Source organism: Camponotus vicinus, unplaced genomic scaffold, assembly GCF_025532165.1.
Source record: "Camponotus vicinus isolate PSW18456_S1 unplaced genomic scaffold, iyCamVici1.0 SCAF_13, whole genome shotgun sequence".
In the NCBI taxonomy this organism is placed as follows: domain Eukaryota; kingdom Metazoa; phylum Arthropoda; class Insecta; order Hymenoptera; family Formicidae; genus Camponotus; species Camponotus vicinus.
The window spans coordinates 5,620,518-5,642,197 of record NW_028141949.1 but is presented as its reverse complement, the minus strand read 5'-3'; the positions used below and the strand labels follow the sequence as shown (position 1 = coordinate 5,642,197).

Genomic DNA, 21,680 nt, shown 5'->3' with positions numbered 1-21,680 from the left:
TTCGATGAAACAGGAAGAAAGTGCAAAACGTCGTTATTACTTTAGCGAACTACATTACCAAAGCGGCCAACTACTTTCGATCAATGTAAGTTAGAGGAAAGAGAGGAGAGAGAGAGAGAGAGAAAGATAATTTTGATGCTGCTTGTAGTCGTGACATTTACACAAAGTTCATTGTAATGTAGAGAGTTTTCATATTCAAATTAAATTTTTCTGCTAAATTGATAATAGTTTGCAAAAACTGTGACAAATTAAATACCTAATAGATGTACGAAATTATTTGATAAGTTGTGATATACTAATTTTTGAATATTTATATAAATAAATAAAAAATAAATAATAATAGAAACAAAGTTTCAATGGTTACATAATATCAAATAAACGGGAGAGAAATCATACTTGTATATATTTGAAAACCATAAGTATAGAACGTGGAATTTTAAACTACATATACGCATATAGATAATTCATTTCTCTTTTCTAGGACAAGCTTCATAGGACATATACATATTTCGTGGAAATAAAAGTAGAAGTTTGATACAAAAGTGATTTGTGGTTATTTATACTGTAAGATATTCATGTAATTAAACTGTGAAACTTAATCATCTTTACTGCAAGAAATATAATATGATTTCTCTCTGAACTCAAAAAAATAGAAATAAAATTTCTGATATTCTCTTCTGAAATTACTGACACCTAAATCGTATTACTTGTTTGTGCGTTCTGGTTTCCATTCCCCTGAGCACATTATAAAGTGATTACATAGAAATTATGATAAAACAGGTCACACATATTATGGAAGTGACATAATTTCTTACAGCTATATATATTTTTGGAGAGAGAGAAGGTATATTAGGTGAACAAACTTCAAATAATCAGCTCGTATTGTATTTTAAATCTGTGTCAAAAAAAAGAAAAAACTTTGGTCGATCGATATGAAAGAATAATAAAACAATAATTCCACAAAGAATATAATTTAAAAAAGTAATCTAAAAAAATAAATTTTTTTATGTTGTTATATCGTTTCGGTTGTATTTCCAATGTGATGGGTTACCTTTTATGTCAAAAATAGATACGAGTCACAAAGATTTTCCGATACGTTTCCACAAAGACTTTTTCGTTAACAATCCTCGTTATACGGGCTCACCTGCGTTTTTAGCTATAATGGTGACGGCCACGGATTGCGAATACAGAGTCGCAGAGTCGACGGAGATAATTTTTTTTCTCCTCTATCCTCGGAAATTTCCTCAGATGGATGAAATATCACCGTGAGATCTGCGAAATAGACAGATCTGTAGGAGACAAGAAAAAAAAGGAAAGAAAAATTAGTCAAATGGGAATGCGCCGGGCGAGAATAAACAGATGGCTTAAATGTACAGGGCTTTTACGAGACGACGTTCTTCATCCCGTCCAATACTTCGACTGGAAAAAGAGAGTGACGAGGTGTAACGCGACACTATGAGTGCGATCTCTCAAAAGCTTTAGTTTAAAAGATATTCGCAGAAGAATTCCTCGCGTTCCGCTATGAATTTACGCGCGCGATTTTATCAAGGTTACTGCGGTAATGTTATGCGGATATGCAGGATGTTTAAAAACAAAGCTAAATCAGGAAATACGACTACCGCGAAATGAAGGAAGGATAAGTTCTTAAATTTTTAACTTCCTGGAATATTTTTACGGATTGATTATATTTAACCATTCTTTTTTTTCATCTTTTGATATCTTTTAATGTGTGACGTATCATTGAGGCGAAAGTTACCTTCTTCCACATTGAAAGACCCGGTTAAAAGATATGCATATAGCTAGTCTTTGAATAGTATAAAAAGAGTTACACATGTAAACACGCTTACTTTTGTTGAACTTGTTTTTCATAACTACAATCAATCAAGGGACTATAATATACGTGCTTACGTTAGGAGATAATTACTGCAATTTGTTCGCATGGCTGTGAAACACATTGTCAGTAGAAATCCACAAAAACATTCGTCGATATTCTCGCGCACCCTATCAAACGATAGGTGTTGATTTAAAATTGAAATTCTGCCAGGGTGCGCAAGTTTCTGCCATTTTGTATCCCTGACTCCGCGATGACCATTCAGCCTCGTGTAAGTCCCACGCTCTTCTCTCTCTTTCTTTCTTTAGTTTAGTTAACTATTTAGTTAATTCTAACTTTAGTTTATGAAGGAAGTTTATACATTATTCTATAGTATTACAGTTAAATTACATAATTCTTTCTTATCGTGTAGAAAGATATACGTTAAAAAAATTACTACAATATTACATATATGTACATGTTTAAATTTAAAAAAGAAAATATTGTATAAACAAGAGTATTTTTATTACAGCAAATAATGAGGAAAGCGAGACGCGCATGTTACCTTTTATTATGATATTTCAGTACAAGCAGAAATTGCTCAATAATTTACACGATACTTTCCTAAAACATGATATTGATATGTGAAACTTCGTATTACGCAAAAAATCAAAATTATTAAGCGTGTAACATAATATGAACCATATAGATATATGAGAAACTTTCGATATATTTCCGTGATACGTAATGATAACAATCGCAGTATACAAGAAAATTAATGGAATATATTATACTTTTTACGTAGCGGCGTTGAATTTATCGAAGGCGTTGCTGAAACGGGAATTTCAATGAGGAAGAAGATGAGAGCCTTTCCTGGGTGACTCATTTGTAAATCAAACGAAAAATCGATATTTATTCAATAAATCAAACTACGTCAAACGACTGATTTCGCGATACATTCAAAAAAGAAAAACAACGAGAAAAAAGCGAAAATGCAATCCTTGAATTTATATAAAATATAAATTGCTTTCCATATAACTTCAGATTATTATATTTTAATATTTCTCGAAATATATTTTTGTCAATCTAAATATATATAATCATTACTTGTTATTTTTTTTACATGGCAATTGAAAAAGTTGTAACATTTAACTGAATACATAGTTTCTTTTTTAAACATCAAACTAAACTATTAATTTCTATCGTAAAATCTCTTTCGCACATGCATCTCTTTCGTATTTATAAATTGTGCGAGCCAAATTAAAACCTTGCCCGCTATATTAAGTACAGTGTAATATAGCATATGCGGACACAAAGCGCATTTTAAGTGAATCGAAACGCGGTAATCGAAAAGAATATAAAGACTGTGAATATATGTGTAGTCTTTGATCTTTTGCGCTTGAGGGCGATATTTCGCCGTGCCATGATTCGCTATAATATAACGAGCGAATGAAAAGCCGGAAATATTGCCCGTCTATGTAAAGTGGATGTAGCTGCACGATAGACGAACGCAATTTGTTGTTCTCGCTGAATAACAAGCCTCCCATTCGTATTCCACAAGCAATCCTTTATCTCCCTTGCTTTCTCATGAAAATTACGTGGCCAAAAATACTATATTTACATATATGTATAAACCGCTTATATACGTATGTTCGCTGAAAGAAGATATTGTGCTAAAAAATTCGTTTTAACGTCATTTTCGAAAAAATGATTCTTAATCAAATTAAAGTTAAAGCGAGATACGATTAATTTCACATCAATTTGTTATATCACAAAGTAACTTTCGAAAAGTCAGAGAATCTACCAATCACTATTCTTTTATATGTGCGATAAAGCTTGCATAATTAATGATCCATCTATGTAGTAGTCTCAGGAGGAACGTGTGTCGCATAAAAACAGGTAAATTTAATTTCAATGGTCGAAATCGAAGTCGTTTGTCCCACTGTTTTCTCCCTCTTCTCTCCCATTGCTGACCTCTCTTTAATTTGTGTTCTCCCTACGATGACCCGATTGCTTTCGGCATCGACCGAAAAATAGGTCATTCGACATAGGAAGGACAAAGCTGTTCCAGCTTGTGTTAGAAAGATAGGGAACACGAAACGCCGCAGACAATTCCGTCGGGTTACGAATTTTAAATCCTATTCCGTTCTGTTAGGTGCGCACGGATGACATATCGCATTGCGTGTCCGAGACACGAGGGTGATAAAGCCTGACAGATTTTTCTGACGCCACTTCCATGATGGCACTATTGGATGAATCGGACATCTTGATCGTGCTGAATAACTTCTGTGTGCAAAATAATTTTCGCTGCTTCGTCGACGTATACTTAAATGTGACAATTTGAAAATATACCAATTAATAAAAATAGGACGATTATGTTCCGTTATTATCAAAAATTTAAAAAAAATCGCAAATTATATTAAAGTCGAAATGTTGTATTTCTTTCAAAAATAAAAATAAAAAATATATCAGGAATATTTTTCATTTTCATTTTCATTTTTTAGAAGAATTAGATATGTGTGCAGAGCAATGCTAATAAATCAGTTTTTATAAAAAACGTTAAATATAAACTAGCCATTATTTTCAGTTTTGCTTATATATATATTGAAAAATTTATTTTCTATTTTATCTTGATCTGTTATAATAATAAATCATTTAGTATATAATTCTATAACAGATTTGTTATTTTTAACGAATTTTTAATAAATAACCTTAAAGAATGAAGAAAGCTAACTTATACTTCTATAACTTATACTACTATTTTATAACTCTTTTATAACTCTTAATATATCATTCTCATTCACTTCCGCTTTTCTTTCCCTTTCCAAATATTACTTAGCTGATGCACAGGATTTATGTTTATTTCCGAGATAGATGCTGAGATAGCATAAATGAGGAACCAGAGTAGTGAAAGAGGAATGATAAGAAATTATGAACGAGTTGCAATGACTGTTCGCGGGCTACAGTAGGTGACAATTTATTGCGTCATAACTAACTTGCTAGTTGCTAAAGGAATAAATGCCATTCCGGAATTCTCTCGGCGAGCAGAGTTTCTCGCTTGAAATGATCGCAGACGCAAAGCCGACGTCCACCACGCTCTTTTTTCATCCAACTAGATTCTTCATGATTTCACACAGACAGAAAAATAAAAAAGTTATAGAAATTCCACACTAACTCTTGCGGTTTGTGTCGCTTTTTTCCTCTTTTTCTGTTTCTCTTTTTCTCGGAAAATTTAATTTTGTTTGTCTCGATTAAACGATTTTTACATTCGTTTCCCACGAATCGGTTAATGCCAAACCATTGCGATGTCATGATTTACAACAAGAAAATATAGCTATTTCGTAAAAGAGAAAATTAATAGAATAGAAGAAAATTATAATGAGAAGTAATAAGTTTGAAATATGAAAATAATGTATCTACGTTATTACTCTGAATATGGAATAATTTGAAATTATAAATTTTAATTTTTGTATATATATGCATACTTAATCAACTATATAATACAAGAACAATATTATTTCAGTTATGCAAGTTTGAATAAATTCATTACATAGCTAATCTCTCCATTCTAAGCATAACATTTCTCTCCGCTGTGCATGATAGATAATTCGTATCGAAAATATAATATTTCAAAGAGATATTCCTCGATGAGCTTGTCTAACTTGGAAAGACATCGAGAGATATTCCTTTGAAAAGATACTATTATTCATCAGTTTATCCATTTTCGACAAAAGCTACGAAATCCCAACACTTAACATACTTATACGAGAACGATTTTCTTTTCCGATGCAAAGCTTTTGCCAACCGTGGAATAATTTTGTTCTCTCTGAAAAAGCGTACTTCCGAACTTCTTTGACCGATATTACGTCTCACTACTCAATGTAAATTCAAAGAAAAAATTTGTTCAAAAACTTTTCTCAAGAAAGAAAAAATAAGAACGCGATAAATTAATCTAAAGACTCGCAGATAATAATTTTTTTATTCGCTGAAACACGCTGTGATAAATAATAAGCACAATTTCCGTATATAATCCCTTGGGATTACAATAGTACGGCGCTTCCTTCTATATCAGTCCTTTCTTTCCGCTCCTAATTATGCGGATTCACTTACACGAACGCCGAAATAATAGCGTCCGTCAGCCATGACTTGTAACGGATGTTCCTCGTATGTACGCATGCATGTAGGCACTCGTTTGGCGGGAAGCCAAAATCATAAAACGTCCTTTGTCTGCTCACCGAGAGATATTTAGAAGGCTTAAACGCAACGGGATGGCGTCTGACCCGAGACAATCTTTCACTACTGTGCTCTGCACAATTTTAATATCTAACTTCCAATTGTGTTACAGATCTGCGCAATTATTATGTGCTTAATGGCAGAGATCAATCCCTGTTTTTTAAAGGAAAGAACAATCAAATATTATAGAAATTGAAAAAATTTCCTTTAATCATCTGACATGCTTCTGACAGCTTTAAACCATTATGTGTGCATTAATTTTTATGTAATTTATGTTGAATTTGATTGTTAATTTTATGTTTATAATACATTTTATATTTATACATATATTTTTTATATATTATTATTTTATATTGCATATATTTGTTATGAAAATATTAATTAGTATGCTTTTATAAGCAAAGTATTTTATTATTATAAATATAATTTAATAAAATTGAAAAATATTGAACAAAATTTTTCTTCTACTGAAATTTTCAATCAAAATATTTTATATTTTTATTTTATATCATTATGTAATCCATGAACTTGATAATGAAATGAAAGCTTGTCAGACGACACAGCTGGGGCAGCTCGTATCTGCTGTTTATAATGTGCATAAATGAACATGGGTCATTAATGAGTATAATGAAAATGATTAACGGTGATCGAGAGAAATTGTGCGAAAATTATCCTTATATATTGCGAGGCAATATATATATATATATATATATATATATATATATATATATATATATTTAAAGCGCATTTAGAGATCTCTCTCTTTTACATTATAAGTTAATTAAAAAAAATTAAATGTTATCGCATTTCAATTTTATAAGAGAAAATCGATTAAAATTTTATGTGTGATAATAATGCTACAAATTTTTGAAGTATTTAAATTATTAAAATGTAAAATTATTAAATATTTTTTTCTATTAAAAAATATGGATATTATTCTAAAATATGTATATAATTTATTGAAATTAATATAAATAGGATAATAATAGAATTGATAAAAGACGAAATTTTCATCAGGTTATTCATAAAGACATTATGAGATTGCTCAATGAGCTCGAAAATCGAGAGAGCTGTCTGATATGACGATAATTCTATCATGACAGCGCATGATCTCGCAATAGTTCGTATGCAAGTCATCCTATCAAAGATGCCAATAGAGAATGACAAACAAGAACTGTAACAGTGAATTATTCGATAATTTATAACTGTTATACGTGCAATATTCAATTATTTAATTTGCTAATGATCATTATGGATAAAGTGCAATAATTGTTAATGATCAACAATCAATTTAAATAATTCGCGCGATTATTTGTCAATTATTAAAAATAAGATTTTTGACATATAATTATTTCAAATCAACAAACATTTAAAATAAGAGCTGACTAATGGTCCTTTTTGCTTCTCGTGAATTTCTCCAATTAAAATCGCGCATGATCCTTCAGAAATCGAAGACTCGATCATTATTTCGTTAACTAGTAAACGACATGTGGAATTCAATTTAATCCGAATTCAATTTATCATACAAACGCGACGTGTGTGATAAACGAGTATATGTAAGTAATAATATTTCCTTGTCATTATTTGTCCTATTTTTCATATCTACAATATAAAAACGATATTTGACAATTTTTCGATAGACTTGTCTTGCAAGATAAAGTTATTAAAACACGATAGAGCAACGTCGATGATGCTGTAGCTCATGGTAGAAACTTACTTCTCTGAATTGTGGTTAACCCCATGAGCGGTTAAGCTAATGGCGAAATCGCGTTATGTCCAAAAGGGGACATTGAGAAGTAACGGGAACATCAATTTTGGGAGTATGCGCGCCAGTCAGATCTGCGGGAAGAATGTGTGCGTCCATCATCGTCTAATGTATTGTGGACCGTATCTACTTGCGACGCATTTAGCTTTTAAGAAACGACCAGAGTTTGCACTCCTGATAATTCGTGAAATTTATTGCGACATTTTGCGCGATTTTTTACATATCGCATATAGGTTAATACAAACTAAATAGCTATTGCTTTTATTCGTTAAATAAATAACACAGAAAAATAAAACGAACGAATAAAAACGAACCTACATAACTCTCCATGATTACATCCTGTAGACATATATATATATGTGTGTGTGTGTGTGTGTGTTTTCTAAAATAAATTCTTTTAAAAAATTATATACACATACAGAATTTTAAAATATAACTGTAATTTGTTTTTAATTGTAAAGGTTTGTTTTTAATTGTAAAAGAAAGCATTAAATGATTATATCATTAAATTATCCGATAAAAATATAATTTTCTTAAATCGAGACTACTTGATTGCGGTGTATTAATTATGGCTTTAAATTTAATTTGAAAATCAATGAATAAACTAAAATAAAAGACCGACGAGAGGCAACAACGATAAATTTCGACACAGGAATTTGAAAACGCAATTTCGATACAGATATTCTTTGTTCTGGAATAAGACCGATTGAAAAAAGTGCATTAACCGCGTTGAAAATAATAGATCGCAGGCGAATGGAGAGTCGAACATGACCGGCTAAGTTTTGATCTAGAAATCCGATAGCTGAATGTCTCTCTCTTTCTCTGAACCATCGAATCAGTTTCCCGTTACAATCCCGTTGATGGACTGGAGGAAAAAATTTCGGGGGACTAATGTTCGCAGACGGCAGGGATTCCTCGTGCGCATCATGGGAAGCGTATAGTATTGGAAAAAGTAGATTTTAGTCCGAGTGCTTTTCCAGTGCATTTTCCCATCTCGTATTGTGTGACAAGAAAAGCCGTAATATTGTATTTTTATAAGTAATAAGTTTATCGAAGCGTAAATTTATACATATTCAAAGAAGATCATTACGCGTTATAATCATTTGCCTTCCCTTCATTTATCTTACGCCGAGCTTTTTTCTAAAGGCAAGGAGTCGCTATGCTGCATTAATAACGTGTTTTATGCCGACAGCTAAAGCTCGAGATAAGATATGGTAAAGTTTAACTTTCAAATTTTTACAATATAGCGAAAGTACTATTTCACTATTCGTGAGATTTACGAGCGACCTTATTGGCGTATTCTTCAAACATTTTTACTTTCTTTCTATAAAGAATCCACAACAAACTAAATAATTAACTTCAATAAGTTTTGACCGTTAAACTTTGCAAAAAAAGAAAACGAATTTTCTTGACGGAAATCTGTTCTTATTCCGTACAATTAAGACTTTAATCAGCGTACACGACGTTACAGTTAGTGTTCCTGACATTCGCCGGGATCAATTGTATCCGCGCATCGTGGATGCGCAACATCCCTATGGGAGAGCACAACAGTTTCGGCGTTCCTGTAATGCCGGTCCAGTGTTATCCTTACGAGCATAGTCGTATGCAAAATAGCAATTCACACAGTACTACGTAAACAGTTACCAGATACCGATTAGGGCGTAATCCTTTAGCTTGTTTGTCCGAGTGTTCACACCTGATCTTGCACCCAGAGCAAATTAGAAGTCAGCCTTGGGTTACAAGGCCGCGGTTTTAAACGCAAACGAGCAGGTCCATCCGGAAGCCGGCCAAATGGTTCAGTTATGTCGTAAATTCAATATTCTAGAATTTTATTAAAATTCAATGTGCATCTATTCTTGTAAAGTAATTATAAATATTTTCATTAAATTCATCATATTTCTGTATCATGATATTTACACAATGCTATTATTTACATATTGAAGATAATATTTAAAATAGTAATTAATTGTTTCAGATAAGACACGATTATAAAAAAAAATTAAAAATTTTTGTCTATAAATTATTTCTACTTAATTGATGTAAATATGAATTTCTAAATAATTATCTGAATATTCTTTTAATATTCCATTAGTTTTGGTTTAATTATTTATATAATTAATCATTACTAATTGTATTTGTCTATTTATTCTGAGTCAAATTACAAGATAATTAAAACATTTTTCTTTAATTTTTCTTACCATTTGTTTTAATTATTCTTTTATTATTTTATCGCAAAAATTGTTATAAATTTTATTAGAGAAGGTGCGCAATTTCTCTCGTACAAATTAAATAATATAATTCTAGATTTTATTCTCTCGATTTCATAATTTTAACAGATATTTTCATTTATTTACGATAAGGAGAATCTAAAAAATTTCATTGTATTTTTGATATAATTCTTGCAAAATCTGACAAAAGTTTTTGCAAAAATTACGTCTTGTTGTCTTACGCGTTTCTTTCTCCTTGATTTTCATGACATCGCCTCCGATATGTGTTGACATTTCTGACAGAATATCAGGAATATATATAATGGTGGATACGAGACAAATGATGCGTGAATAACGAGGATGGTATCGTTATTGAACGAACCATTGTCAGTTATCGAAGCGCGAAAATCCAACGGTCGTACACGAACACATCCTCCAATAGCGTAACAAAAATAATAATGTTAGTAATAGTTAATTTTCTTCGAGTCTTGAAACTATGAATAATAATTTTGAAAAAAAATGCAAAAAAAGTAAAACGAGGCGCAACCGCGAAAATTAAAACGCGATAATTATCGTCGAATGAATGCCACTCTGTAGAATTTCCTCGAATTCTAACGAGATCCAGACGGAGAGGAAGAGAGATTTTAATAAACGTGCGAATATATATGACGGCACAATGAGAGATTCTTGCTATAATATATTTCTCGCTAAAATATTTCTCGCCAATATTTTTTCACCGAATCTTGAGAGTAATTCAAACGCCCGATATAGTTCCATAAATATTTTCGTAAAATGCGGCGGCTATTTCTACCATCTATCCATGTACGAACGATCGTTCATCGTGATCAACGACGTGTACGAAATACACGACTATGTGCGTTCAAAGTTCCTTGGCTAGGGTGAATAAGAATATTGAACTTTTGATGTGTTAGCAAAGTGAAATCTTTCATGTCGAAACAAAAGTATTGAAGATTTTTGATATTACGATACTTCTCTTGCATTTCGCTGCGCATTGAACGTAAAATTTATGGAGATTGATCGTATCGGTTAATACCGCAAATAATTCCGGAATATGTATGTCGGGTTACTTTAATTCTTACATTGTCGGTTATTCGCAATATATAAAATTGGCTGGTGATATTTCTCTAAGTATATTATGTTAATTACATTTTATGTAAGAATATTCTATTGACTCTGTATTTTCTATATATATTATTACAGTTTTATATATATAGAGTCTTAAAAATGTGTTATTTTATTAAAATTTATTTTCTCATTAAACTTTTTATTTTCTCATATCACTATCATTGTTAGAAAATGTATATAAATTTTTATTTGCTCTTAATTTTGAGATAACGAAAATTTGTGAGTTTGCACATAATAAATTTTTTAAAAATAAATTTGAAGCAATGGAAAACAATTTCAAGAATTTAAAAATTGATCGTAAGAAACGAGGACAATAAGCAACAGTGAAATCAATAAAAAACATTGTTTTTTGCACTCACCGATCTCCGGTATGTTCCTGTCATGATCGCCCTCGGCTGAAAACTGAAACAGAAATATTTTATGATCAGATGCTGACATTATCATATATCTTAGTAAGGTAGAATAGAATAGAACTAGATAAAATAGGATATATGATGCAGAAAATTTTACCTTAGACTAAAAACTTATTTCATAACATTGCACATACATATATTATAATTTGTAATCATATTCTTTTTACGTTCGTTCTATATGTAGCACGGTCTCTCTTCCATAATATAAAATCATCATTACTTATAACGCCCTTCGGTAGCCGCAACCAATCTTATTATCGATCTATAAACTCCCAAGATTGCCTATAAAAAGTTCTTGTTTCCGTCAAATGAGGTTTGCTCAGGATAAAGGTAGATAGTGAGATAGCGCGCGCGTTCGAAAAGAATGCTTTCAGTTTTGCAACGGCAAACGAAATTTCAACTTTTGGCAATGATGCGAGATCGTTGGTAAAATATTACATACCGCTGTTTTCCCTGAGATCTAACAAATACTGTTACTTTTCTTTTTCTGTCCGACAGACACGGCAATAAATCAACATCCATACGTTATATTATCCTGCACGCGCTTTGTAACTTTCACGAAAAACTTTTGCTTTACAAAATATATGGCGCGTTCAAAATTTTGCTTATCAGCTTAAAAAAAGAACTGAGGAAAATTGAGATTTAAGTAATTTAAATCTGTTATTTAACTTTCATATAATATATTGATTTTTAAAAATTATCGAAGTCATTTTAAAATAGTCTAATTATTTCGCGATAAAATGCGATGTGTGATTAAGCACATATAATTTTAATTATTTAGTAAACTTTTTACTATTTCTACTCTCTAAAAGTGAATCAGTGTATTATCACTGTAATCAGTGCTGTACTTATAACTGCTTGTAATCAGTGAGTATTTACTGTTTTTCAGTGATAATATACTATATACTACTTTCACTAGCGTGAATCAGTGTATTATCACTGAAAAACAGTAAATACTCACTGATTACAAGCAGTTATAAGTACAGCACTGATTACAGTGATAATACACTGATTCACTTTTAGAGAGTATATACAGAAATCTAAATTGAATTGACCAAGAAATTCAAACATATATTACAAAAAAATGTATGTATTACATTATAAAAGCATAATTTTTATAAAATTGAAAGAATTTTTTAAATTTTATGAATTTTTGTGATAAAATCGTATATTAAATCGTATGATTAATTTTTATTGTTTAATAAACATATTTAATAAATCTCTTAGAAGAAAAATAGATATAATTCTGAATGCCAGAATAAACTCAAGGCAGTCCTCGTTATTATTGAAACATTATCTCATTAGAGTAAAAAATTATTTCAATGTATCAATATATTGTGTTATATATTATACACTCGATACATGCGATAATTGAAAAATCTATACGCTATTCAATTTGTTAAAATAAATAGAAAAAATACAAGAATGAGCGTGTCGATTATTAAACAAGATATCCAATGTCACAGCTGGCGATCTCAATGATTAAATTATGCGACATCGTGAAATATGACATCGACAAATGTCTTGAGTTATACATTCGTAAAAAAGAAATGAGACCTATAGGAGAGAAAAGACTGCCTTTGCGACTCTTCTTCAACTTACGCAGATTGTCGCACAGCTGCGATCTCCGCGAAATATAAACCGGATTTATTCGGAAAATCGTGACTTTCTCGGAAGATAGAAATACGGCAAAAGAAGATATCCCTGTGACCTCATCTCTTTTTTACCGCGAGAGAAATTTTCAGCTAACCCTCTTTCGCGTTTGCCAAAGGGAAATGGCGAGAGGTACCTCTTGAGAGAGCAGCCTCTTCCTTGCGGGCTAGACCTTCCGGGCTTGGGAAATCGATAATCTGCCCTCCTTGCTCCCCTTAGCTTCCTGCAATTCTCCTCGATTTAGGGCCCGCGCCGTCTTCGCGCTCCAATGTTCAAGTGTGTCGATCGAGAACCCAATAACATCGCACGTCGGAGGCTGATTGAGGGTATGTTCGCCGATACCTCTCGCTATATCCATGTTATCACATCTTCCGGTTTAGCAGATCCTAATATCAGCGAATTAACACGTTCTAAATTATGTTACATTATTATTTTTTAATTTATTTTATTATTATTATTATTATTCTCTACCATTATATTTTATATTATTATATTATTTTATATTATTTTATATTATTATCATTAACTTTAAGAATTCTATTATGTTCTTTTTTCAAATTTAAATTAAATTGTAATTAAAATTCTTGTCTGCTGTTTTATATTTATAGAATAGTAGAAAAAGATAAACTTTTTCATGTTGTTAGAGAAAGATTTACACACACATATACATATATACATATATAGTTTTTTATATATAGAGCATCACGATATATAGTTTTTTATATATAGAGCATCACGAGTCTTGTCACAAGATGTGTTAATCCCTTGAAAATGGAGCGTCAGAAGAAATTCGACGTCGTTACGATGTATTTTCGCGTCAGTTCGAAATTCGCTGTCTCTGTCACGGATGCTTCGTACAGACCTCCGTTCTAATGGCGGCCCTTTTCTGTTCATAAGTGCCGCACTTCCGGGACACGTAAGCCGTGAAAATTGATGAAAGCTCGTTTCGCTGTCTGCTCGCGAAAACCGAGCTTCACGTGAAATTGATAAATTCACATGGAATTCGTGGAAACTCGTAATGTGGGACACAAACGACAACCTTGTTCCTGTTTGATAAACTTCTCGCTGCGAATTTATAAAGCCAACCTCCAAGAGTTTTCGCTTGCATAACATTTCGTGATGTCATGTATACACTAGGAATGAACGAGTGTAAACAGGATGTTTCGTAAAGTTTGCATCTCGAACTTCAAGAATGTACATTGACAAATAATACATTTAAATCTGGCTTTTGAAATTGAATAATAAAATATTGCAAAATCAATTAAAATTAAAAATTAAAGATTTTTAGCGCGAATTAAGTTATATAAATTAAGTTTTATAAATTATGCAAAATGTCTTAATTTTATGGTATTATTTTTTAATTCTTTAAATAAATTTTATTTTTTAGAATTTTAAAGATCAAAGATTTACTTGCAAGATCATGTGCTATTAGAAATTGGCTTTATAATAAATGACTTCCATCGATATTCTTGCTAAAGAAAAAGTGACTTTCAGAAAGATAAAAAAAAAGTCTGTGATTAAAAAATAGTGCAAAAGAAATAAAATATCTTGTAGATAACAAATTCTTATTTAGTAGTCAATGTCAAGTGCAATTTATGTATAATTTCGAACGAAGCAACAACACCATTCCTATATTTTTAAAATAAACTGTCGCAGTCCTTTCACAGATTGCGGAGAGGACTGTCCTTTTTTTGCGCCGTTATCAACCAACGACCATAAAACCAACAACCAACATAGGCCACGTGGATGGTTCGAGTCATACGATGTTTGCCAACTCGTTGAATTTATCTCAATTCCATTAGTCCTCTAAATTTAGACATAAAGATCAATGCTTTGCAAGATTGCTACTGTAACTCATGGACGCAATCCTTCTTTTTCGAACGTTAATGAAATCATGCGATCGACTTTGATGTAATTTTATCCCGCTTAAAGGCTTGTTTACTCTACAATTTTTGGCACCATTAGTTTAACTTGCCAAAAATTCGCTTATATTTCCAAATAATTTATTTTCTTCGACAGTACGACAAAATATATTTTTTAATTTTTCTTCGATGATAAATTAATTCACAGAAAAATTTTTGAATTGCCAAAGAATAAGAAAAAACATGAAAATTCTCTGAAATATTCTTTAATAATCTAAAGCTTTTAATTAATTTTTAATAATCTTTTTAATCTTAATTTTTAATCTTAAGCAACTTTTAAATAGTTTTTAATAAATATTCAAGTATATATAAAATTGAAAGATAAAAATTATAGCTTTTTACATGAAACACGTATGCATAAAAAATTCCAATAAATCTCACATCGCGATCAGTTTAATTAAATATTCTCAATATTTCGCAAACGCAAATTCCTGAAAGAAAGATTGAACTGATGACTAGGTCGTGTATTAAGGAAGCCTGAATTTAATATCTTCAACTAAGTACTTATCAAACTTGCAGTTGACTTCAAATTAAATATTCCGCGATGTTTCTGAGAGAGATGAACACGAAAGTGCACAGGAGCGCGAGAAATTTCAATATTGCATTGAAAATACAATCAAACATTAATGATACAGGTTGCCTATATGAAGAATACATAAAATAAAATATAAATATATCGTAGCGTCAAAAAATAGCAACAAAACACTATAAAATACAGAAATATATAAAAAAAAGATATTGTGCTTAAATTGCAAAATGTGCAACCGAAGGTCCCTCGTGCATTTATGATGCTACCCGGGATTTCCTGTCGACTTATCTTTTATATCCTATCGATGGCTGCGAGCGAAATTGTACTTTCGCAAGGTGACATTCTATAGACCCCTTATCGTTCCTTATCCGTCAGCGTGGCATGAAGGAATGACGCCGATAACGTGAACAAAGAACGTGCGCGAACGAGAGATAAATGAGAGAGATGGGGTAGAATTCGATTTCCTTCGGTTTTGCGTCGCCGGAAAGTATGCATGTAACGATGAACGCGTAATGAAGGAGAGACGTAGAGAGAAAAACACAAGCGCTATTTACTTCGTCATTATAGCGATTGAATGGAGCTTCGATTAAATCGCGCTTGGGAACGCGTCTCGCGTTGATTAAAGCGACGACGGGCTGCCAGGAGGAATTTGTGCATCCGCGAAAATATCCCATCGAAAATTTACATGTGCATATAAATACGTTGATCGTAAATCCGAAAGTGGACCCGTGACACGTCGAAGCTTTCGCCGAACAGTCGATCGATTATTCGGCCCAATTTTACGAGCGGATACGTCGCGTCGACATGTTAATCGATGTCACGAGTCCGGCTTCGCGCTACGATTATTTGATCGCATCGTCCAGCGATATTTGCGAACGACGACCTATGAATTTAGGACAATTCGGTAATTGCTTGGAATGGTTGCACGTTATTGTAACCGGAAATTGAAATCGTTACAATTAATGAACTCAAATTTGGATATACAATAGACCTATGAGATTGAGTTATATATTCATTTCAGACAAGGGAAGCATCATATAAATTAACTTAGGATGTTTTTTTGTATAAAAACGTTTTCTGGATTCATTTCTTTCTTCTCCTAAATGGGATTCGACACATATACAGGATGTATCAGAGCGACCGTAACAGCAGTTTTTTGAGGAACCTAAGCATTTTAGAGAAAAATGTTTCATACAAAATTTGTAGGGCTTAAAATAACCTATTTAATGATTATATCAGTTTGACTTTGAATAGCACCGTCAAGGTCACATAAAAAATACTTTGAAAGTTGTTTTTAAGAAAAAATATGTAATTGTTAATTGCAAATTACATATTTTAAAAAATACTTTGAAAGTTGTTTTTAAGAAAAAATATGTAATTGTTAATTGCAAATTACATATTTTTTCTTCGAAACAATTATGTGTTTTCTTTACACCAATTGATTCCTCTCATTATTTTGTACATAAAAGTATTAAGGTAAGATAATCGAAAAATGAATATTTTACTAGATATTTTATGGTTTATGTAAAATTAAGATATTACTTTAAGCCTCATAACTCGAAAAGTACTCAATGAAAAAATACTTTGTTATAGTGTTTTGGAAAGCTCTCAAGATGAGCTGCAAGAATATGCAATAAAAAAATGGGGGTTTCCATTTAAAAAATTCAAAGTATTTTTTATGTGACCTTGACGGTGCTATTCAAAGTCAAACTGATATAATCATTAAATAGGTTATTTTAAGCCCTACAAATTTTGTATGAAACATTTTTCTCTAAAATGCTTAGGTTCCTCAAAAAACTGCTGTTACGGTCGTTCTGATACACCCTGTATAGTCTAGCATAAATACAATCCTGTATCTAACCGTTTATATGATATATATCGTTTCTTATATAATCTTTCTTATATACTTGTGTGTGACGGAAAAACTGTGAGAATAAATGATAGTGTACGTTAAGAACGAAAGGAAATCTCTTGCCGTTCATCGTTCTTCCCGGATATTTTATTTTTTTACGTCGCATCGTTTGTTATCAAACTGTCGAGCCCAGTGAGAAGTATCGATAGCGACTCAAGACTATAAAGAATTAATGTTCACAAGAATTAATGTAATTAACATATTGACGCAAATTTTTTTACTAAAGTTCGGGTGATGCATATGTGCGTCTTTAGATTTTTCACACTCCTATCTTAAAATAAATGGATAAAACACTATAAATGATTCGATTTTTCTTCAGATATGTCATTACAAGTGTTCACGAGTTACAATAATTGAATATGTTTTCTTGTTTTATTTCATGACACATTTGTCGACACTGCATATGTGAGCGATAAGATACGAGTTCGACGTTTAAGTTTTGTTTCATAATGTATGCCTGTAGGCAAAGACAATAGATAACATTGACCTTTGAACGTTCCGGTGTAAATGTGTTAAGAGTTATCCATTTATCCGTTCTACGTTCAAGTAACACGCTCGAGTTATTCGTTTCGGAATATCATCAATTCAGTAAAGATCGAAGGCGATCGCAATTTTTCAAGAAGGTATTGCACTTAAGAATTTATTTTAAAATATATATCGAAAAAAATAATTGGCTCGTTGCATATGGAATAACACTTTTGTAGTATTGAGGAAATAAACTGTTTCTTATTACAATAATAATAAGAATAACGTAAAGAGCGCTATTGTTCATCGAAATCTGTTCGACTGTTTATATACGTTTTTTGACTTATTTTTACTTTTGATATTAATTTCAAATAATGCATTTCAGAAATTTTGACTGATTTTTATTTCGATCATTATTTAATTTAACGATATGCAGATTATAAACTTACCATCAGTTACAAACACTGTCATTTTCTGTTTTAATTTCCACTTGTAAAAAATTACTTTAACATTTCTTAAAGCAGAATTTAGACTTTGCAATATGATAATTCATGATCATAAAAACATTTTATATAAACTCAAATTATCGATTAAATCTCTTAATAAGAAATCGACTGTTCTGCGGATATTACAATTTGATCTTTGTGTATTGATACGTTGTGTCTCGCTGTTATTATACTGCACGTGACTTTCTTGAGTTTTCGCAACATTAACGTGTTTTTAATTTGTCGATCTTCATATCATTGCTCAGTGTTAAAACAGGTGGGAAGCAGCACATATCAACTATTCTTATGTTTCCGCTATATTTTTATGGCATGGCGATAATCGCCATCCTTTATATTCTATTTGATGTGAATTATTTTTTGAACGTTTTCTTCCTTATCACTTGGGGAAGACTATTTGATAGAAAGAAGAAGCTATTGGATATAGATACATTTTATGGTAAGTGTTTAAGTTATTGGATTAGTATAAATTAGGTGTATAAATTTATCAACACAAATTATCAAACTTATAAATTATCACTTTATAAAATAATTATGAAAAATAAGATTTAAATACATTAATTTATCGGATATATAAATTTTGTAAATAGAATTTAAAGAGTTGCAAAAATTAAAGTAATATATTTATATCTAAAAGAGAGCGAGAGAGACAGAGACAGAGAGAGTGAGAGAGAGAGAGAGAAAATGTGTGTGTGTTTCTCTTTCTTAGTTTATCGCCAATTAATAATACCGACTAATAATAATTTATTAGTAATTTATTAGTAATTTATTAGTTCGTTGAACGACACATGAAGGCATTATTTGAACAATAAGATAAAGTACAGAAAATAAATTTAATTTTTACTTATGGAAAAAGATGTAAACAGGATAATTTGTAATTCATTCATGTAACATTTTAATTTCATTAAAATATCGTTAAAAATATGTTTTTTGTCAGGGATAATTTAAAAAAAAATGTTACGAGAAATATTAAAATTATAATTATATTAGAATAGTTGAATATGACCAATGCGTAACATTTCAAAAGTCGATTACAAAATCAATGATCACGAATGTATAAGATTATAATTTATTGTAATTTATGCTTGCCAGTTCTGTTTTATCAGATTATTTTTTGCTAAAAAATGAATGAATTATGAAAATTATGTGTAATTTTATGTACAAAATATACATTTTACTTATATAATTCGTGATCATTAATTTTGAAATTTATTTTTACAATTTTATTATTCGACTTCTACAATACTATAATTTTTTTATCTATTTATATTCTTTTATATATTCTATTAAATTATTATTGTCACTCTGAGGAGGGTCCGAAAGGAACCGAAACGTTTGTACTTTTAGAATTTGTTTTCTTTTTTAAAAAATTATAGATTTATAAAACGCAATACCACCTGTGCTTTTCTTGGTCTTAAATAAGCCTTCCTTCCTTATTATTATTATTTGATATTATTTTTAAATTTCCAAACAAAATTTTTTCAGATGTAGAATTTTATTTCATATTAACCATATTAAGATAAAAGTAATGTATACTTAAAATAATAATACTTGACGGAATTTCTCTTTTTTTAGGAATCTGTACTACTCAAGGTATAGACATAGTTTTAATACATATGAATAATGCAAGATACTTACGTGAGGCGGATTTTGCGCGTTATTATTATTTTGTCAGGACTGGACTTTATGCGGCAATCGCTAAAAAAAATGGCACTATTATTCAAACTGCAAGTATTATACGATATCGTCGAGCAATTTCTATTTTTATGCCATACAAGATTATCACAAAGGTAATATTTTTTGCAACTTGGTTTGTCTTATAATTATATTGTTAAAAGAATGCAATCTAAAAAATTATATATTTTTCTTCCTGAAATTTTCATTTATAAAAAGTACTAGAAATCTCTCTCTGACAAGATTTAAGAAAATTTATAAAAAATATGCAGATAATATAAATAAATATCTTTTGATTTTTTTCTTTATGAGAATTTTTTCTTAAATAAGATAATAAAATGATCTTTTAATTTTTTTACGAAAATTTTATTTCACGGAATTAACTCTGACTTTTTAATCGATTTAATTAGATTAGTTTCGTATTTTTTTTCTAAGAAATAATTATAAAATTTAATTTACATTCAATTTATAGCTTATTTATTGGGATGATAAGCACTTTTATATGGAGCAACAATTCATTGGTCTCAAAAATAATTTTATTTACGCCATCATATTAAATAGACAAACTATAATTGGATCGAAAACACCAATAGAAGATATAATTGCCAATATTGAACCGAAAATATGTAAACCGAAGGCCACTAAAGAATTCGAATTGTGGATGGAGACTATAAAAGAATCATCTCAAAATTTAAGAAATCAAGAAGAAATGAAATAATAATTAAGTCTTTAATATACATTCATTGCACTATCTTTTGATCTAATTTTTATTAATTTCATTATATTTTCTTTCGTTACATTTTCTCATGGTTATATAAGATATACAATCTTTAAAAAATATATTTAATATTTTATTTTTATTAAATATTTGTATATCTTGAATTAAAACATCGAAAAATTATTTCAATTTCAAAACATGCGTCTAATAAAAGAATATTTCTTATTTTTAAAATGTTTCTCTCTTTTACATTATAAATATAAATATATGTATATGTACATATTTTAAAGATTGTATATCTTATATAAACATGAGAAAATGTAACGAAAGAATATAACGCATGTTTTGAAATTGAAATAATATTTTTTGATGTTTTAATTCGAGATATAAAAATATTTAATAAAAATAAAATATTGAATATATTTTTTTAAGATATATATATATATATATATATATATATATATATATATATATATATTTAAAGCAAATATAAAAAGTAACAAAAATAAGAATTTGTGTATAAGAATTTGTGTATTGCGTTTTTCTCTTTTTGTACAATTATCTTCTACAATATAAAAATTTGAAACCAATTTCAAAATCGTAGAATAATATTATTTTCTATATTTTCTATATTTCCACATTTATTATAATTTTTATATATAATTTTAAAAAATCATAATAATTTTGCAGAAGCAACTTGAAACACAGTTTTATATAGGAATCATAACAG

The 21,680-nt window shown here is 30.2% G+C and overlaps 2 protein-coding genes and 1 long non-coding RNA gene across 13 annotated transcripts in view; 1 reads left to right on the top strand and 2 right to left on the bottom strand.

Annotated features, from left to right (window-relative positions):
* Positions 1–21,680, bottom strand: part of Trpgamma (Transient receptor potential cation channel gamma) — an 82,209-nt gene that overhangs the window by 30,787 nt on the left and 29,742 nt on the right. For 3 of the 10 annotated variants that reach the window (XM_083086906.1, XM_083086899.1, XM_083086907.1), the window contains one exon: positions 11,521–11,563. The gene's annotated coding sequence lies outside the window, so the exon portion shown is untranslated. Of the gene's footprint in view, positions 1–1,144; positions 1,273–9,459; positions 9,502–11,520; positions 11,564–13,324; positions 13,614–20,196; positions 20,257–21,680 lie in introns of those variants that run through there. The other 7 variants (XM_083086900.1, XM_083086902.1, XM_083086905.1 and 4 more) reach the window with 7 other exon arrangements.
* On the bottom strand, positions 8,833–10,389 carry LOC145964309 (uncharacterized). Its single transcript, XR_014436408.1, has 3 exons — positions 10,258–10,389; positions 9,453–9,629; positions 8,833–9,370 (listed from the first exon to the last, which is right to left on the bottom strand). It is a non-coding gene; the product is annotated as an uncharacterized LOC145964309 (long non-coding RNA).
* On the top strand, positions 17,917–21,248 carry LOC145964308 (protein THEM6-like). Of its 2 annotated transcripts, none has more exons than XM_083086926.1 (4): positions 17,917–18,213; positions 18,818–18,997; positions 20,134–20,348; positions 20,705–21,248. In XM_083086926.1, exons 2-4 carry the CDS (start codon positions 18,847–18,849, stop codon positions 20,948–20,950), a joined length of 612 nt encoding a protein of 203 aa, XP_082943052.1. In that variant the 5' UTR covers positions 17,917–18,213; positions 18,818–18,846; the 3' UTR covers positions 20,951–21,248. The 2 variants fall into 2 exon arrangements, with proteins under 2 accessions (XP_082943052.1, XP_082943051.1); XM_083086925.1 differs by having other exon boundaries at positions 17,925–18,213; positions 18,807–18,997; positions 20,705–21,240.